At 39.5% G+C, this 13523-nt stretch overlaps 1 protein-coding gene across 1 annotated transcript in view; it reads left to right on the top strand.

Annotated features, from left to right (window-relative positions):
• The window catches only part of LOC139725457 (apolipoprotein(a)-like), a 69746-nt gene extending 57897 nt beyond the window's left edge, over positions 1 to 11849 (top strand). The window contains exons 22-26 of the mRNA XM_071636532.1: positions 6339 to 6495; positions 8491 to 8669; positions 9374 to 9560; positions 9933 to 10189; positions 11533 to 11849. Of these exons, the coding sequence (XP_071492633.1) occupies positions 6339 to 6495; positions 8491 to 8669; positions 9374 to 9560; positions 9933 to 10189; positions 11533 to 11849 (1097 nt within the window). The remainder of the gene's footprint in view (positions 1 to 6338; positions 6496 to 8490; positions 8670 to 9373; positions 9561 to 9932; positions 10190 to 11532) is intronic.
• The last annotated feature ends 1674 nt before the right edge of the window (positions 11850 to 13523 follow it).

Genomic DNA, 13523 nt, shown 5'->3' on the forward strand with positions numbered 1-13523 from the left:
TCGTGAGCAATTGTGTACTCTGTTGTCCAAACAGTGCGCTTGTCCTCAATAATGGAAGTATGTTTTCATGGCTATACAACAAGAGTTGGTCTTTCCCTCGAGAACTTTCGTGAGCTACTTTTTCTCGGCACTCTTCTTCAGACTGGCACTGTCTCGCCGTAGGGGGGGGGGGGGGGTGGAGAGGCATTGGCAGTCATACAGCGTGAAAGAAAGGGAGTGTTCGTGGAAAATAATTTGCATTGCATTTTGTTCAGAGTCATAAATACCTCCCTGGTAAAATCGGCAATTCCAGTAAATTTTTCTGCCTCTTGTTGGTTTTCTAACTTCCTGACTCCAAACTTTCTGTCTTTGCAAAGTATTTGATATGCTGCTCCCATTGATTCCCCATGTTTTCTTTTGTGTGCATCACGGTGGTAACCTTGCACTCATTGAAGTCTCAAGTGTAGTGCTTCACATGTGTCCTTGACTAAGCCATGGCAAGTCAACTCCTGTCTGAGGAAGCGTGCAGAAAAATATAGGCGAACGCTCACAAATGAAAAAGTAAAGTTTGATTGTGATTTCACAAAATTCGCTTTAAAAAAAAGAAAGAGATTCACCAGCCAGATGAGCCTCTCAAATAAAAATAATCAAGAAAAAACAACAGCGAAAATCATCCAACAATTAAATGGAACAAATTCTAGAATTGAAAGATGGGAGTGAAGTACATTTGTAATCAGTAAAACTTTCATGCTGAGGAGATTTTGGCCTGAGGGATCACCACATTTCCTACATGGAGGCAGCTCACTGATGACTTGTACAACAGTTTTAGTAGATTCTAAGTCTTTTATTAGCATCCAAAACAACTGTATCCAGATAAATATTATGCACTCAAGCTTTCAAGATGTTGCTCTTTTGTAGGTTACAGATTTAACTCTTGCCTTTCATCTGTTGATGAATTTCAATCCTAAACATTAAAAATCTCCCTGATTTGCATGTCATCACTAAATAATGAACATATGTGTGTCCCCACCCGCCCCCCCCCCCCCCCCCCCCCCCTTCGGAAAAAAAAAAAAATTCCTGTATGCGGCTATGTGCCCTCTATATGTAGTTTTGTAAGAAATCAATATTCTAGGGTTCAATGTCCATGATAATCACCGTTTCGTGACAGTCATATATCAAATCCATGTTCTTGTTAATTTATTTTTATATTTTCAGATTGGAATATAGTTTAAATGTGAACAGTTGTCATGCCTAATGAAGACATGTGCCAATGAGTACAAATGATCATGATTATGATGATTAGAAATGATTATAAGTTTATGTTTGTTTCTTATGCCTGCTGTAAATAGTGTTGCCAGAAGCATTACTGGTACATGTATATTTTCGAATGTCTGTCCTTCCATCCACAATCAATTTTCTAGGTGGCACAGCTTGGGAACCATTTTAAATATTTAAATGAAACTTGACATACAGTGTACATATATCATCTTATGGACACACATGCTCAAAATCAAAGATCAACAGTCAAAGTCATAAATCTAAACCTTCACTGATTTCCCCCATATCTCTACAGTACCTGAAGGTTTATTTCATGAAACTTAGTGTATACATGTATTACCTTATAAGATGAAATAGAAATATTACTAGTATTTAAAGTGATGATGACGATCATGTTTATAAAGTAGATTTTGCCACTATTGCATGTACAATTGTACATGTGTATGTGTAATGCTAAGAACCTCATCGGTACAAGTACTAGTGGAGTGTACAAATTATATTGCACAAAACGTAATGGCGTAAGGTTACAGGAAATCTGTGACACAATGCACTATGATGCCTCATAATCAGGAAGCATAATCCAGACTTTGGAGCTGAATTACTGAATTACTTACGTCGTCAATGTTGTGGAAGTGAAACTTAGTAGAATGAAGGTTTCTCTATCCAGGGCAGTGTATACATGTATTACCTGATTAAGATGAAATAGAAATATTACTAGTATTTAAAGTGATGATAATGATGTTTATCGAGAAGGTTTTGTTTCTATTGCATGTACAATTGTACATGTGTATACATTATGCTGAGAACTTCATTGGTACAAGTACTAGTGGAGTGTACAAACTATTGCGCAAAATGTAATGGCGTAAGGTTACAAGAAATCTGTAGCACAATGCGCTACGATGCCTCATAATCAGGAAGCATAGTCTAAACTGGATCTGAATTACTGAATTACTTACGTAGTCAATGTTGTGGAAGTGAAACTAGAATGAAGGTTTGTCAATCCAGGGCAGTGTAAACACTTTTCTCTGATGACATATAGCCTCTTGTTTAATCTGTGCGAGCATCCTCTGTTGTGTGTCTGTGAAGGAAAATGCAACAGTGCGTAGTTTATGCCTCAACCACGAAGTACACCGGAAACACTTTGCTTTCGGGTTGTCCTTCCGCCAGTTATCGATTTTGCGGACAGCGTAACTTACGAACCGTTTGAGGTATCTAAATAAAACGTGGCTCATGTATGGGTGGACAAAGTTGTGCCAATCAACTTCTGGGTGCACATGCTCATGGTCTAAGTTCGAAGGTCAAGGTCAAATTCTTAATATTTCACCATTTTCTTCCTATCTCTGCAATGCCTGAAGGTACTTTCTTGAAACTTAGCATATATATACATGTTCTTTCAGGTAAAGATTTTCTAGGAAAAATTTTGAGCCATGGGATCAAAGTTCAAAGGTCAAGTAAAAATGCTAATATTTCACTTTTTTCTCCATATTTCAGAAATTGCCCAAGTTATCTTCATGACATATTGTAGTTTACATGTACATGTACTGCTTGACAAAAACTCTATTTTTTTTAGTTGCTCTCTAAAGAGGAACCTTGCATACATTTTTGTTTCTTCTTTGAATAGCTACTTTGCATAATCTGCATATTTTTTGCATATTTTTCTGTATTTCACCTAAAAATTCTAGTGGTACACAAAGTAACAATGTGATGTTTGATAAAAATGTTGGTTTGATCAATGTAGAACACAAGGTGACAAAACAAAGAAATACATAAGAAATGTAAAAAACAATAAAATACATAATTTCAAAATGATAAATCAATTTTATCAAGTCAGATTAATCTGGATGTCATAAATATTTGTAATCATATTCACCATTCACAGAGCTTTATTCTTTTGAAATTTTTTGAATAGTAAAAAAAGATTGAAAAGAATCAAAGAAATATATAGGAAAATTGGAAAACAAGATGATACATGAGAAATACATATACAAACTATTATTTTCTTTGAGGGATTGATAAGGAATCTATGAAAGACATTTGTACCAAAAAAGTGTAATTCCTAAAGAGCTCTTTATTCAGTGAGAAATAACCAAAGCTATGATTCCTTGCATAAATTAGCATGAATTAATTCATATAAAATAAGAGAAAAGGGGTTGTCATGAATTTTGCCATACACCTTTGTAGATTATTTCATCATTTACCCTCATACAAAATTTTAAGGCAATCGGCCAAGATCTTAGAAGGCCATAAACTTTGCCCTTCTGTTTTCATGTTTATATCAATTATACTTTCAATAATTTCAATTGTTATATAGAGCCAAGATTTGTGTATATAGGTAAATGTTGAACTCGACAGCTTTGTTTGTACATCACTATGACCATCTGCCAACTTTGAGCGAGAATTTGGACTGAGACACTGTGAGGGAGGGAGTGACCAAACTCGATCAATCAAAGCGACAGTGGTGGAAGTGGGGTGGTGTGGAAGGGGATTGTCTCCCCCCCCCCCCCCTTTCCACTGGAGGAAGTTTTGACAATTTTGCATTTCAAGTGGTGTACTCTGGTGCATACTTCAGGAAAGATTTGAACACATGCTTAGAGAGGGTGTGCATGTGAGAAAATTTGAAAGTTTCGGCTCGGGCATATTGAAAGTTTGGATTATCAGGGATTTTGGGAACCTTTTTTTTTACTTTTTTTTTCTTTTTAGGTTCGGCATGATAGTTCTTTCATAAGAGTGAGACAGTTACAATTTGGTGAATTGTGTGAGAGTTGGCAGCCTTACATATTGTTCCATGCCTGTTGTATAATTTTTATCAAATGCCTTCGCCATGAAATGTCACCATAAGCATTCTGTTTTAAGGTTGTCCATCCTTCCTTTGGTCCATCCTTCTCTCCATAATCAATATTATGGAAAGCATAAACTTAGCATATCATGTATTACTAGGGGAAGTTTTAGACTGTTGGCTCTAAGGTCAGTGGGCCAGTGAAAGTGCTAAATTTTTTTTTCTCCATATCATGAAAATGGCTCATATTATCTTCAAGGAACTTTCTGTATGCATGTATGCCAAGTGCACTACCTGACCATTATTTTGTTGAGAATGTTTCAGGTCATGGGTTAAAGGTCAAGGGTCAAAGGTCAGGTGCAAATGAAAAAAATCTGCTATTTAATGGTAACATTTCACAATTTTCTCCATACCTTGAAAATTAGTCGATGCATACACTTATATAAACTAGGTATGCATGTACATGTACTGTATTACCACATAATGATTCTGCAAGGAAAGATTTGGGCCATGGGATCAAAGGTTTAACTGTTTCCATATTTTTGAAATAGCTGAAAGCATTGTCATGAAAAGTTGATGTTACCAGTTAGTGATTATTTGAAAAAAAGGTGTGGGCCATGGAGTCTAACGGCAAGGGTTAGGTCAAGTGAAAATGCTCAAATTCCCAAATACTTCCCCTCTGAAATAATTTCACCATCAAAATGAAATCTGGTTCAAGGAATAATTACACACCAAACACTTTTGCTGTTGTGCCATCAAACCTTCAAACATGTCATTTTCATTTTTTTTTCAATGTCTGTCTCACACTGTCAAGGTGCACTACAGACCTACACTTGCATGAGAGAATAATGCAATGCGGCGGAGGCATTGGCATTTCATTTTTTTTTTTTTTTTATCGAATGGAATGAAGGTATCATTTGAGTAAGGTTTGTTAAGTTTGAACAGCAAATAAATCGCATTTATATTTTTATGCCTCCGCCAACGAAGTGGCCGTAGGCATTATGTTTTCGGGTCGTCCGTCCGTCCGTCTGTACGTCCGTCCCGTTTTGTTTTTGTCGATATCTCAAGAACTGTGAGGTGGTTTTGCATCAAACTTGGTATGAGGGTATATCCTGGGGGGATAATACTTTGTTTGGATTTTTGGGTCATAGGGTCAAAGGTCAAAGGTCACAGGTTATTTTGTGAAAAAAAGGTTGAAATTTCATGTTTTTTTCCATATCTCGCAAATGGTTCAAGGTATCTTCATGGAACTTAGTATATATGCATGTACCGATGGGCAGTGAATATCTAGGGAAGTTGGGGGTCATGGGTCAAAGGTCAGGGGGTCAAAGGTCAAGGTCAACTCCTCAAAATATCACTACTTTCCTTATATTTATGCAATGCCTGAAGGATTTTTTTTAACTTGATGTATGCATGTATAACCCAATATATATTCTGTGGGAAGTTTCTTGCCAAAAGGTCAAAGGTCAAAAGGTCAAAGGTCAAGTGAAAGTGCTAAATTGCACTTCTTCCTCCATATCTCAAAAGTAACTCAAGGTATTATCATGAAACTTACATATTTATGCATGTTCTACCTAACAGTGATTCTCTTTGGAACTGTGGGGTCAAAGATCAAAGGCCAGGTTTAGATAGTACTATTTTACCATTTGATACTGAAATTATACTTTTTTTTCAATACCTTGAAATTTACTCAATGCATAAACTTATACAAGGGTCAAAAGTCAAGTGAAAATCATCAGTTCCCCCAAATACCTGCACTCTGACGTTTTAATCATTCATCCAATTGAACCTAGTTCGAGGAAAGTGAACATTCAGCACATTTGTGGCAAACCTGTCATTTCAATATTTTGCCAATTGTGTGAAACTGTCATCACACATTGTCAAGACATTGTACTATAGACCTATTAGGAGAACCATGCATTATGGCGGAGGCATACACCAGTCGCCGTAGCGACATTTCTAGTTTTCATCTTATTTCATGTACCTGGTACTTTAAAGTGATATTTTCATTATTGGTCTGTTTTGATAAGTGTTTTTAATCTATATCTGCAATGTATGTGTGTCTGTATGTATCGGCATACATCACATGAAGATTTACATGCGTAAGAGCAACAGTGAAATTATTAATTAGCCCATGTGTTGCTTTCCTAACTAACTATAGTATTTGTATTATACATCAATTGTACCTTTTCCATGAGAGTGCATGATTCCTATATGTGATATTATGTTTGGCTGAATAAATGATCATAATGATGATAACAATACTCACTTCAGCAACTGTGTTTTCCCCTGCTTTCTCTTGAAGTCACAGAAACGGAAACATGGCCTGTACGACTGGTCGGCGGCCGTGACTCAAAGTCAGGCAGGGTGGAAGTTTTCATCAACAACGAATGGGGCACGGTTTGTGACGATTACTTCACCATTGACGCAGCCAGGGTGGTGTGCAACCAGCTCAACATTGCGTAAGTCAATGCATATTTTCAGAGTGAAAGGGTAATTTCACACCAGGTTTCAAGCCTGCTTAAACAAATGAAATATAACCAGATGAGCAGAATGTTGGAGTTTTCATTAGAATCAACCCTTAAGACAAAAAGACAAAGTTATAGGCTTTTAAATTTATAGGGATAATAGGACCAACCACAAATGCAAATGGGAAGAGATGATGATTTTGTCACCTTGCAAACCTCTGACTGGCCTTTGCAAAATCTTTAAATTTGTTTACTTTTTTTTAACATGAAATCACAATATATGAATTGTATCCTTCACATCAAATAATTGTAGCCTTAATACAATAAGTGTACATAGTATAGTAGTAATGCCCTAGAGGGGAAAATGGGTTGTAGTTGCATAAATGAATTTCATGGTAATTTCGTTCCCAAACCAGTGGGAGGGTGTGTTAAAGATAATAATAAAGTTTTGGTACCTCAAAAGTTTCCCTGAATTTCCTTGTCTTAGTTTGTGTTTCAGGTTAAAGTACCTTTCATATAACTAACACTGTGAGTCTTACTCGCCCCAAAGTGCTCTCATGTCCTAGTAATCACGCAATTAACTGCGACCAGCAGCCCCATACACATAGCGACCAGCAGCCCCATACGCATAGCGTAATGGGGCTTCGCATTGTAGCATTCAGGATCATGACAGATTTAGTATCTCGGGTAAATATCAACTTAAAATCCAAAAATTTCTTCAGTTTGAAGACTTACCAATTAAGTTGAAGTATTGAAAACAGGCTTCGGGCAACGTTTGGTTCTGCCAATACCGGTAGTCCCTTTCTGTTCGAATTGATGACTGAATGTGACTCGATCGAGAGGACCTTGGGAGAGCTACATACACTGAATACTACAGCCAGCACATGCGCACACATCACATGCGCACCAATTTCAAATCCATGAACGGATAAGATGTTTGTGTGCGCATGCGCTGGCCGTAGTATTCAGTGTATGTAGCTCTCCCAAGGTCCTCTCGACCGAGTCACTTTCAGTCATCAATTCGAACAGAAAGGGACTATTGGCAGAACCAAACGTTGCCCGAAGCCTGTTTTCAATACTTCAACTTACAGTAATTGGTAAGTCTTCAAATTGAAGAAATTTTGGATTTTATGTTGATATTTACCCGCGATACTAAATCTGTCATGATCCTGAATGCTACAATGCGAAGCCCCATTACGCTATGCATATGGGACTGCCACACGCTGCTGGTCGCAGTTATCATGCATCGTACAATACGTGTACTACCTCGCCGCCGTACGGCGGCGGCTCTGGTACGAAACCATTATTGCATGATTACTAAGATATGAGAGCACTTTGGGGTGAGTAAGTCTCACAGTGTTAGTTATATGAAAGGTACTTTAACCTGAAACACAAACTAAGACAAGGAAATTCAGGGAAACTTTTGAGGTACCAAAACTTTATATTATCTCTAAGGTGATGGCACCATTATCATTACCAATTTGCAAATTTGAATGTGGCCAATATCATCATTTTGAGGGAAGCATGTGATTCTTTTTTTTTTTTTAAGATGCTGTCATGTCATGTATCTCACGTAACGTATATGTTAAATATGAAATCGCAGTAGATACTATGTTGTCCCGGTGTACCATTCACAGAGTTCTGAAATGAATGGAAAGGTGTAATCCCATTTTCATCCTTTTTCGCCAATTCAGACAGCAATTTTGATGTTGAATCTAGCGGGACATTTTTGTGTCCCGGTTGCCTTCAGCTTTTACAACTCTAAGCCGGGCCCTATGTTGTGAGGGCTTGCTAAGGATAACTGGCACCTTTTCTGAAAATCTCTTCACACAGAAATCATAATGTAGTCTTTTTAGGACCGAACAATGCTTAGTGCATCTTAGTGGCAGATCACGGTGGACTAAGTTTTTGTCTTTTTAACCCTATTATCTTGTACCATGTCTTACTCCAATGCTGTTGAGTCTCTTCTCCTCAACCTCCTCCCACCAGCGGCGATGTCAGACTCTTCCCACAGGCATCATTTGGAGAGGGCACCGGTCGAATTTGGCTGGACGACGTGACGTGCGACGGGACGGAGCCCTCGCTCCGCCAGTGCACCATCCCGCAGGGCGTGGGCAGGCACAACTGTCGGCATAACGAGGACGTAGGCGTCAGTTGCGGCGAGACCCGTAAGTTCTGGCCTGCACTGCCTATTTCTGGCAAGTGGTCAATGCCCACTGCTGATGGTGCCTGTGTAGCATTGTTGGTATTCATGTCACAGATTGCGTCACACTTGAACAGCTCTCTGTTTTGCTGCCATCTGTTCTAATACTTTGCATCTTACTTTAACAGAGAACAGTGTACCGTTGTTATTCTTAAATGTATCAGTTTCTAGTAATATTGAATAATCTGCATGAATGCTGTCAATGATTGGCCATGATGCAATCATGTGACTATAATCCTGCAAGGGTCTCCCATCTGGGTTACTGCTGGTCCTATAATGGCTAAATCACGAAGGTTGGATTGAGTCTTCATACCTTCATTTCTTTCTGGTCCTTGACAGGATTAAAAAAAAGGTCAGTGTAGAAGAAGAAAACAAAAAGATTTCAAAAAATGTGAAATGGTGGTAAAGTTTACCACAAGATGCTGTGAAAAGACTGTTAAGAATAAAATGTCTAAACTTGCTACTGATTTTATAGATTCTCAGGTTCAGCATCAACCAATCAAAAGATGGCATCCTATCCAAAATTTTTTGAGGTCTCAGCAAGAGGACATCAAGTTTACTCTATGTGAATCACTGAGCTTTGTGGTGGCTTTGTTTGAATTAATGATTGGTTGTTGTTGCTGTTGTTGATGTCATGGATTAACCCATTGAATCTTTTTATTTCACCAGCCACTGTCTGTGGGATACGGGGCATCGAGAACGGCAACATCATGGCAAGAATCATCGGGGGAACCAATGCCAAGCGGGGCAACTGGCCCTGGCAGGCCCAGCTCGTGCTGAAGGGCAGTGGCCATTACTGCGGCGGCACTCTCGTCGATGAGTACCACGTTCTCTCTGCCGCCCACTGCTTCCAGAGGTAAACTTGGTTGCAGTGCAGCACATTGCAAGTTGGGGGGGGGGGGGGTCAAAGTGAACATTTTCATTTTCAAAAAGAAAAGAGAAGAATAGCAACAAGAATACACCCACAAAAAATCAACAACCCAGAAACAAACAAATAAGAAACCAAAATGAAAATGTGTGAGCAGATATCGTCAAAGATTGCCAGGAATCTTCTGTCAGTGGTTGAACATACAGTTGCTCAAATTGTAGACGTTTCTACTGAGGGACTAAAGCATTCGTGTTAACCCCATCTTCTGTCCCAAACTCTGGAGCAGTACATAGCAGAAGTTTGTGTACCTCACCTATATGCATATATGTCTGTAGGTTTTCCCTCTTCCTCCCATCTCAGGTATGGAAAGCGGTCGTTTAAGGTCCGGCTCGGGGAGCACAACCAGAGAATCGACGAGGGTTCGGAGCAGGAGTTTGACATCGAGTGCCTGTACAAGCACGCCGACTACGACTCGCGCACCACCAACAACGACATCGCCCTGCTGCGGCTCAATCGTCCCGCCATCATCACTCAGCATGTGACGCCAGCGTGTCTGCCATCGGAGGGAGAGTTCCAGCCAAACCATCAGTGCTGGATATCTGGATGGGGCAACTTAGGTGGGAATGCTCTCCTTTCATACCAATAGAATTTGATCATGTCAACCCGGCTGCCCAATGGCCCAGTCGGGTGCTAGAGGGGTATCCAGGTTTACTGTATACGCCGAATATTTCGCGAGGTTTTTATTTTCGCGAATTTGGTGAGTCAGGTGCTATTCGCGAAATCAAAGACACACGAAAATATTGACTCTGAGCCCGATTTACATATCTCCGTTCAGTACAGGACTCCACGATTGCAAATTTAACCACTCGCGAAATCGTCGGGAATTCCCGAATTGCGAAAATTTAGACTCGCAAAATATATGGCGTGTACAGTAGTAGTTCATGCTGCCATATCCTGTTTGTCCCTCGAATAAATTTCTCTATCATGACACAACTGTAGCAGTTGACCATGCCTCAGAACCTTCTTTTTACGCCTCCGCCACAAAGTGTTGCCTGACGCATTATGTTTTCGGGTTGTCCGTCCTTCGTCTGTCCGTCCTTCCATCCATCCGTAATCAATTTTGAGGACAGCATAACTAAAAATATGTTTGAGGTATCGTAATAAAACTTGGCATGTTTATGTATGAGTGGGTGAAGTTGTGCCTCTGAACTTTTTGGTGCAGATGCTCAAGGTCAAAGGTCAAGATCAAATGCTCAAAATTTCAGTATTTGCCCTGTATCTGTGCAATGCCAGAAATTTAGTGTATACATGTACTACCCAATCAATATTCTCTAGAGTTTTGGGTCATGAGGTCAACGATCAAGTAAAATTGTTAAAATTTCACTTTTTTTCTCCACATCTGGGAAATGGTTCAAGGTATCTTCATGGAACTTAGGACATATGCATGTACTGACTGGCAGTGATTGATTATAATGGGATTTTGGGGGTCATTGAGTCAAAGGTCAGGTGTTGAAGGTCAAGGTTAACTCCTCAAAATTTCACCCATTCCTTGTATTTATGCAATGCTTGCAGGATTTTTTTTTATAGTATAATATGCATATATTACCCAATAGAGATTCTCAAGGAAGTTTTGTTGGTTTCTTTTGGCCAAAAAAGGGCAAAGGTCAAGTGAGAGTGCTAAATTGCACTTCTTCCATATTTTAGAAGTGGCTCAAGGTATCATCATGAAACTTCACAGCTGTACATATTTCTGCATGTTCTGCCCGACTGCCTTATTATCTGAATGCTTAAGAAAAAGCATAGTATGCCAAAGGTAAGTGCATATTAGGACATAAAGGGCTACATTACCAAGAAAATGAGCGGTACAAACTAATAGGCAAAGTCAAGTCTAGGTGCAGTGCATGGTACACAAAAATTTTTTTACTATCAGAACGTTTCTTCTATATTTTCCTCCATGCAGGCGATTCGTACCCAAACACACTGCAAGAGGCACGCGTGCCCCTTCTGCCGCGATCCACATGCCGACGGCCCAACGTGTACGGCAACAAGCTGACGCCACAGATGTTCTGTGCGGGTTTCCTGCAGGGCGGCGTTGACTCTTGCGACGGGGACAGCGGCGGCCCGCTGGTGTGTGAGAAGGAAGGCATCTGGAAGGTGGTCGGTGTGACAAGCTGGGGTTATGGCTGTGCCCAGCCAAATGCTCCAGGCGTCTACGCTGAGGTCACCCAGTTCCTCCCATGGATCAACGAGAAAAGGAGCACAAGAACCTGCACATGATCGCAATACTGTTTGACTGATTTCGTCTTGCCACCACCAATGACCAAGCACAGTAGCCTGTTTTGTTTTTGTATGTGTGTATGTGTGTGTGTGTTTTATGTTTCTGTTCTTTATGTTTTTGCTTGCTTTGAGAGGGATCAGTGCACTTTGACATCATGCTGTGATGCTACAATGATAGAACCCAAATCCTGATTAAAATTACAAACACCCTAGTTGAATCACCTTTAAGATGTACTGTGTCTCTACAGGTATTTGGTATGGTAATATCATATGAGGAGCTTTTTGTAGCTCAGTGGTTAGAACCACAGACCATCGATCTTACGATCCCTGGTTCAAGTTCCTTGGCTGCAATGGTTTTTGCCCCCGTGGACAGGCACTTCAGCCTCATTTCATAGTCCTTTGGAAGAGATGTCAAGCTGTTGGTCCCACAGCTGCTAGCTAACAAACATCTAGTATTTCTTCCTTTGTGTCCACTTAGCGAGAACTTATTATTATTACTCGTGGTACTGTATTTTCTTTGCCATTGCATATGTGACAATCTGACCAGATTATGCTTCTACCACATTTTCCCTTGTTTTCTGTTACTTACAGGGGCATAGTTATTGTCTCTTAATATCAAGGATTTGGAAAAAAAACAAACAAACTCTGTCTACAACATTCTTTTTAGAGCATTTACTTCTGGAGCTCTGTTATAGATGCATATTTATGTGCCTTTTGTAGAGCTTGTGCACAGTCAAAAGTACCATTTTCCTCAACTTTTACCTGTAAACTTTAATCAGCACATGACCGTTTCTACCATTTCTCCCTGCACCCACCATACCCCATACTAAATGAGGATAAGAAAAGAATAATAGGGGTCACAGAACACAACTTTTGAGTACTCTAGATGAACTAATTTTCACAAAGTAAATGACTGTGCTTTGATAGCACATGACTGTTTGTACCATTTCTCCCTGCCCCCAACCTACCATATCCTAAGTGAGGATAAGAAAGGAATGATAGGGGTCACAGAACACAACTTTTGAGTACTCTAGATGAACTAATTTTCACAAAGTAAATGACTGTGCTTTAATAGCACATGACTGTTTGTACCATTTCTCCCTGCCCCCAACCTACCCTATCCTAAGTGAGAATAAGAAAGGAATGATAGAGGTCACAGAACACAACTTTTGAGTACCGTAGATGAACTAATTTTCACAAAGTAAATGACTGTGCTCATTGTGAAGGCTTGTAATGATGTGTGGTTCTTGATTATGTTGAAGACTCCAAGAGAGATCCGTCTAAATTCAAAAGTAAATTTTACGTCATGTCTATGTTTGCTGTATTTGCGGAGAAAAAAACATGGCTGCTTTGTATAGTGAATGGAAATTTGATTCATCTAGCACATTATGATCAATGATTACTAAGAGTAGTCATGTGATTATTATCCATATTACCTAGAACCAAGACGGCTGCAGAGAAAAAGGGGAAGTGGTGGCCATCAAACTTTAAAAAGACATTCATTTTCTTCTTCTTGTTAGGTTTCTTTTTTCCCCCACAATATTTATCTTTTCTACTGAATGCAATAGGAGGAAACTTAATTTGAAGGAACAGCTTGGAGTGATGGTGCCCACAGTTTTGATATAATTGTGAATATATTATGTTTGCAAGCACATTTGTACGGAGGCAACTTAA

This window comes from Diadema antillarum, unplaced genomic scaffold (genome assembly GCF_040938485.1).
Source record: "Diadema antillarum isolate AM-2024a unplaced genomic scaffold, OU_Dant_1.0 seq00000041_RagTag, whole genome shotgun sequence".
NCBI classification, from domain to species: domain Eukaryota; kingdom Metazoa; phylum Echinodermata; class Echinoidea; order Diadematoida; family Diadematidae; genus Diadema; species Diadema antillarum.